General features: G+C 38.5%; 1 protein-coding gene across 1 annotated transcript; it reads right to left on the bottom strand.

Annotated features, from left to right (window-relative positions):
* Positions 1–378: 378 nt before the first annotated feature.
* Positions 379–1278, bottom strand: LOC144447230 (uncharacterized). The gene has a single exon (XM_078137132.1). The coding sequence runs from the start codon at positions 1276–1278 to the stop codon at positions 379–381; it is 900 nt and encodes a 299-aa protein (XP_077993258.1).
* Positions 1279–6753: the final 5475 nt, after the last annotated feature.

Here is a 6753-nt window from a genome sequence, read left to right as displayed (position 1 = left end):
TAATAGGGTTGGGTGGGAGGGTTTTGAAACACACTGCATGCGATCGAACAGCGTGAAAGCAGGTTGTACATGCGCAGTAGTAGTAACAGTTAAACAATGATCAGCGTTGAGGGCGCCACACCATAAGTACACTAAAATTCTTTAAAATAAATTCTAAAGTGCAATTAGTGAGTAACCACACATTAACGAGAGACACACACACCAAATGAGTGGGCACAATGGGCAACTGGTTTAATGAGTTAAAAGTATCATTCACATATCACCAAACAAAAGCTGCCCAAACTCCCAACATGAGGAACATGTGACTCATAACACAACTAAATTACAGCTGTTATAAATTTTCGTCTTAATATTTCTAAACATTAAAACACTTTTAACTCAATCTCTTATGGTTAATAACTGGTACACTGAACTGACTGAATGCGGTGAGGCATTGCCCTGGGTTGAACAATCATTCGTTGAGCAAAGGTTTTGTCTAGGAGTACGAATGTATCTCCTGTAACAATCACTAGACCATCGACCCATGACTTTGATTTCCCAGTCTGAAATTCCGGCTGCTGCTGCTGATGTGGCACCCCCACTATGGAAACTATGACCACTGTACAAACTAGAGTCTAGTCCTATGTGGCTAAGTGAGGTCTTGAGGCTTTTAAATAGTATATATCTAGTGAGTGGCTTATTACCTGGCATTAAAAACAAAGCATCATTAGGTGATGCACCAGCCTTAATACGTTGGGAATATAAGCGTGATAACAAATCCACTGCACAAATTGAGCTGCCTGAGCAGCCTACAACAACATCAACACCTTTACGAAATGGGTCACATTTGGATTGTTTAAGGTGAATAATGGCTACAGAATGCATAGGTTTAGTAGTACCAGTAAAACTAACATCATTAACAGTAAGATGAACAGTTGGTTGAAAAGGTAATTGTTTAACTACAAGTTCGCCAGATCTAAACAGACCAAAAAAAGCAGTTACCATTGCAGTCCACAAAATAAGGTCTATTGGACGTGAAACATCATATAAAGGTTGCAGTTTCACAAGAATGTCAAATGTTATTGCCAACTTTTGTTTAGAGTCTGGTCCTTGAAATCTTTTTACTGATCTCATAGCTAATGGAATACGAAAACGACCCTTAAGGGGGTCTGGAAGGCCACTTTTGATATGCAATGAGCGTACCGAATAAAGGTATGTCAGAATGGTATTGTACTTTAGGTTCCTATCTTCCTTGAGATACGCGATAAACATAAGTAACAGATCCTCAGTGGCAGGCATGGGTATGGCTTGTATGTTTTCACAGAACTGCAAATATGACTTTTGTCCTGAGTTATAGGTACGGTCTGTGTTAGCCGAGTATGCACTACCCACTAGATTACAAGCCCGTAGCCACCAGTGATCATTCAAAGTGCCATGTCCTGTGAAGAAAGTAGATTATTGTTTATTATTTACATGTATCTAGATAATGCATCAGCTTGAGTGTTTTTGTATCCTGGAATGTGAACGGCATTCATCAGGAAACTATCTCTGGCACAAATGTAGAAAAGCTTTCTGAGTAGAGAAGCACACTTCTCATTGCGAGATGAGCCAGAGCGAATCATTGCAACCACTGAGGAATTATCACAATGAAATAGAATTTTATATCCAGCGAAATTTGAACCCCAGGTGTCTGCTGCACGAACAATAGCATACAGTTCCCTCCAATTAATTGAATGGGTCTTTGGTGTATAACCAGGTATCTCATCAGTGAACTTTCCGTTCAATGTCTGTTTTCCATATACACAGCCATAGCCAATGTCTGAGGCGTCTGTATATAGGTGTAAGTCTACGTTATTTGTCCAGTAACTATCATAAAACATACTAACTCCATTCCATGTTGGAAGGTAATCAAGCCACCATTGCAAGTCAAGCTTAAAGGCTTTCGTCAGTCTGATTTTGTGATGCAGATGTTTAAGTTTCTTTGAAGTGTCTATCAGTCTCCTTAAGAAAGTCCTGCCTGGGCGGCAAACACGTGTAATGAATGATAACTTTCCTATAAGAGAGAGAATTTCGCGTTTTGATGCCTTTGTATTTTGGGTCCAAGTGTGCAATTCCTCAGTAATCTCATTAATACGGTCCTGTGATACACGTGCTTCCATATTTTCAGTATCTAGTGTAATACCAAGAAATTCCATGGTCGTGGATGGTGATGTGACTTTGTTTGGATTGACTGGAAATCCAAGTTCATGACAGGCAAGTAGCATTCCTTGGAGGTTTGTATTGCATTGGTCAGTATTAGGGTGTCCTGCTGTGAAATAATCATCAAGATAGTGGTCTACAGGGTTAACATGATACTTAGATTCCATGGCAAACTGGAGTCCGTCTGCAAACTCAGTAAATATGGCTGGGCTGCTCCTTAATCCAAATGGCAGAACTTTACTATAGAAGTAACATTTCTTTTGTTCACCATCAATATTAAGATTCCATGAACAGCCAAGTAACTCCCAGTCATCCGGTGTGACAGGAATTTGATAGAATGCGTCTTCGAGGTCAACCTTTGCGATTAGGGACCCCTTACCTAATCGTTTTATATGCTCGATAGCCGTGCCAATCGATATGTATGTACAACTGAAGTCTTCTTTCGATATATGATCATTAACAGAGTCTTTTGGAGGCCAGGAAAGATCATGAATTAGGCGATATTTGTTTGTATTCTTCTTAGGTCGAGCACCTAGGGGTGAACTGATAAATGATTTGTAAGGTGGTTCAAAGTATGGTCCTGATTTGTATCCTTTCCTGACTTCCTCTAAGAGTTTTTTAGACACCGTTTCAGGAATGATGAGTGCACTTTTCCAATTTGGAGACACCAAGGGGGTTTCCGGCCTTTGACCTTTATATCCGATAGGCACCCCTTGTCGGATCCAATTCAAAATTTTCTTTGCATATTGTTTGTTTGGATGTTTATTGAGGACCTGTTGCCACGCCTTGGCGTTGAAGTGACATGCAATTCTGACAGGTGATGAGAGGGGAGTCTGCACCACATTTCTTGCACTTGTGAAGTCGTTTGCATCTTGGGAACTTGCATTCTCCGGTTTGGTATAGGAGGCATATTTCAGTTTTCTTCTTCGTGTACGTCGTCTTTTTCTCCTTTGATGTGGATAGTTCCTCCTGAAATGGACACTCCATGGCTAAATGATCGGTACTTCTGCAACGATAACATTCCCTCCGTGTGCCCTTTATAGCAGTAGGATCCATAAATGTAGTAATATACAGGTCTTGGTTCATGATATGATAATCAAAGGAGTGACGGTCCCCTAGGTAATGGCGGAATTTAACGTCATATGCATAGACTGCTGGCCATGCAAATTTTCCATCACAGTTCTGTATTAGGTGGCGGTAGGACAACAGGGATTTTGCAACATAGGGTTTTTTCTCTAATAGTATGCTCTCCACCACAGACATCGCACTGAGCCAGGCACCAAAAGACGATATGGGGGCTTTCTTCCTCTTTGGGTTGAAAACAATTTGACTGCCATCAATAGTAGCCTCCATTTTTTCAGTGCTTGGTGCATTGAACGAGTTTGTGGGGTGTAGATCGCTTAAATCGACGTACTCACCCGCTAGCACCTTCTTTTGTGTCCCAGCTGGTACTCCGTCATGCAAAGCTGATTTCTGCACTGGGTGGGCTGACATGTTTTCAAAGTCGTGAGGAATCTGCCCGTGAGGGCGCAACACATGGTCGTTGTTGGCTAGTTTGTGGCGGGAAGTGACATCGTCATAATCACGCAAGTTCAAAGACTGTTCGATGAGATCTGCAAATTTATCGACTTTGTTTTCTAACTTGTCGAGTCTTTTAACGACGTTACCCCCTTTTAATAAGCTGATGTGTGTGTTGCGGCGATCAGTAGAATCGGCATAGCTATCGATGACTGATGCAGGAGATAGTGGTTCCACATCTTCATTTTTCAAGTAGAGTTTCACTGGCGATCCATAGTCCTCAGTCTCCTTCATCTCGTCTGGGCATGTAGCACATGCATGTGACACTATTTGATCCCTGGGTCTAAGGTTGTATGACATTTTTGACTTCGATCACCGACGACGAGTTTTTGAAACACACTGCATGCGATCGAACAGCGTGAAAGCAGGTTGTACATGCGCAGTAGTAGTAACAGTTAAACAATGATCGGCGTTGAGGGCGCCACACCATAAGTACACTAAAATTCTTTAAAATAAATTCTAAAGTGCAATTTATCTGAGATCAAGCTATTTGGGTAAATAGTCAATAGCCGCTATTTACCTGAGATCAAGCTATTTTAGTAAATAGCCAATAACCGCTAGTTATCTGAGATCAAGCTATTTTAGTAAATAGCCAATAACCGCTAGTTATCTGAGATCAAGCTATTTGGGTAAATAGCCAATAAATGCTATTTATCTGAGATCAAGCTATTTTGGTAAATAGCCAATAGTCGCTATTTATCTGACATCTTGGTATTTTGGTAAATAGCCAATAGCCACTATTTATCTGAGATCAAGCTATTTAGTAAAATAGCCAATAGCCTCTATTTATCTGAGATCAAGCTATTTAGTAAAATAGCCAATAGCCGCTATTTAGCTGAGATCAATCTATTTGGGTAAATAGCCATTAGTAGCTATTTATTTGAGATCAAGCTGTTTGGGTAAATAGCCAATAGCTGTTATTTATCAGAGATCATGGTATTTTAGTAAATAGCCAATAGATGCTATTTATCTGAGATCAAGCTATTTTGGTAAATAGCCAATAGCTGCTATTTTTTTTTGAGATCAAGCTATTTGGGTAAAAAGCCAATAGCCGCTATTTATCTGAGATCAAGCTATTTGGGTAAATAGCCAATTGCCACTGTTTTTCTTAGCTCTAAGATCAAGCCATTTTGGTTATTTTTGTGAGATCCAGCTATTTTGGTAAATAGCCAATAGCCGCTATTCATCTGAGATGAAGCTTTATTGGTAATTAGCCAATAGTCGGTATTTATCTGAGATCAAGCTATTTTGGTAAATAGCCTATAGCCACTATTTTTCTGAGATAAAGGTATTTTTGTAAATAGCCAATAGCCACTATTTATCTGAGATCATAGTATTTTGGTAAATAGCAAATAGCCACTATTTATCTGAGATCAAGTTATTTGGTTAAACAGCCAATAGCCGCTATTTATCTGAGATCTACCTATTTGGGTAAATAGCCAATAGCGGCTATTTATCTGAGATCAAGCTGTTCGAGTAAATAGCCAATAGCTGTTATTTATCATGGTATTTAAGTAAATAGCCAAAAGATACTATTTATCAGAGATCAAGCTATTTTGATAATAGCCAATACCTGCTATTTATCTGAGATCAAGCTATTTTGGTAAATAGCCAATAGCTGGAATTTTTTTTTGGAGATCAAGCTATTTGGGTAAATAGCCAGTAGCTGCTATTTATCTGAGATCAAGCTATTTTGGTAAATATTCAACAGCCGCTAATTATCTGAGATCAAGCTATTTGGGTAAATAGCCAATAGATGCTATTTATCTGAGATCAACCTATTTTGGTAAATTGCCTACAGTCGCTATTTATCTGAGATCAAGCTATTTGGTTAAATAGACAATAGCCGCTATTTATCTAAGATCAAGCTATTTGGGGTAAATAGGCAAAAGCCGCTAATTATCTGAGATCAAGCTATTTGGGTAAATAGCCAATAGCTACTAATTATCTTAGATCAAGCAATTTGGGTAAATAGCCAAAAGCCGCTAATTATTTGAGATCAAGCAATTTGGGTAAATAGCCAAAAGCCGCTAATTATCTGAGATCAAGCTATTTTTATAAATAGCTAATAGCTGCTAATTATCTGAGATCAAGCAATTTGGGTTAATAGCCAAAAGCCGCTAATTATCTGAGAACAAGCTATTTGGGTAAATTGCCAATAGCCGCTATTTATCTGAGATCAAGCTATTTGGGTAAATAGCCAATAGCTGCTAATTATCTTAGATCAAGCAATTTGGGTAAATAGCCAAAAGCCGCTAATTATTTGAGATCAAGCAATTTGGGTAAATAGCCAAAAGCCGCTAATTATCTGAGATCAAGCTATTTTTATAAATAGCTAATAGCTGCTAATTATCTGAGATCAAGCAATTTGGGTTAATAGCCAAAAGCCGCTAATTATCTGAGAACAAGCTATTTGGGTAAATTGCCAATAGCCGCTATTTATCTGAGATCAAGCTTTTTTGGTAAATAGCCAATAGCCACTATTTATCTGAGATCAAGCTATTTAGGTAAATAGCCAATAGCCACTATTTATCTGAGATCAAGCAATTTGGTAAATAGCCTATAGCCACTATTTTTCTGAGATAAAGGTATTTTTGTAAATAGCCAATAGCCACTATTTATCTGAGATCATAGTATTTTGGTAAATAGCAAATAGCCACTATTTATCTGAGATCAAGTTATTTGGTTAAACAGCCAATAGCCGCTATTTATCTGAGATCTACCTATTTGGGTAAATAGCCAATAGCGGCTATTTATCTGAGATCAAGCTGTTCGAGTAAATAGCCAATAGCTGTTATTTATCATGGTATTTAAGTAAATAGCCAAAAGATACTATTTATCAGAGATCAAGCTATTTTGATAATAGCCAATACCTGCTATTTATCTGAGATCAAGCTATTTTGGTAAATAGCCAATAGCTGGAATTTTTTTTTGGAGATCAAGCTATTTGGGTAAATAGCCAGTAGCTGCTATTTATCTGAGATCAAGCTATTTTGG

Source organism: Glandiceps talaboti, chromosome 16 (genome assembly GCF_964340395.1).
Source record: "Glandiceps talaboti chromosome 16, keGlaTala1.1, whole genome shotgun sequence".
In the NCBI taxonomy this organism is placed as follows: Eukaryota; Metazoa; Hemichordata; class Enteropneusta; family Spengelidae; genus Glandiceps; species Glandiceps talaboti.
The sequence above is the reverse complement of the archived record's forward strand: the minus strand, read 5'-3'. Positions and strand labels throughout refer to the sequence as shown.

Coding starts and splice junctions, on each gene's coding strand:
- LOC144447230 (XM_078137132.1), bottom strand. CDS start 1,278: ATGCCTGCCACTGAGGATCTGTTACTTATGTTTATCGCGTATCTCAAG.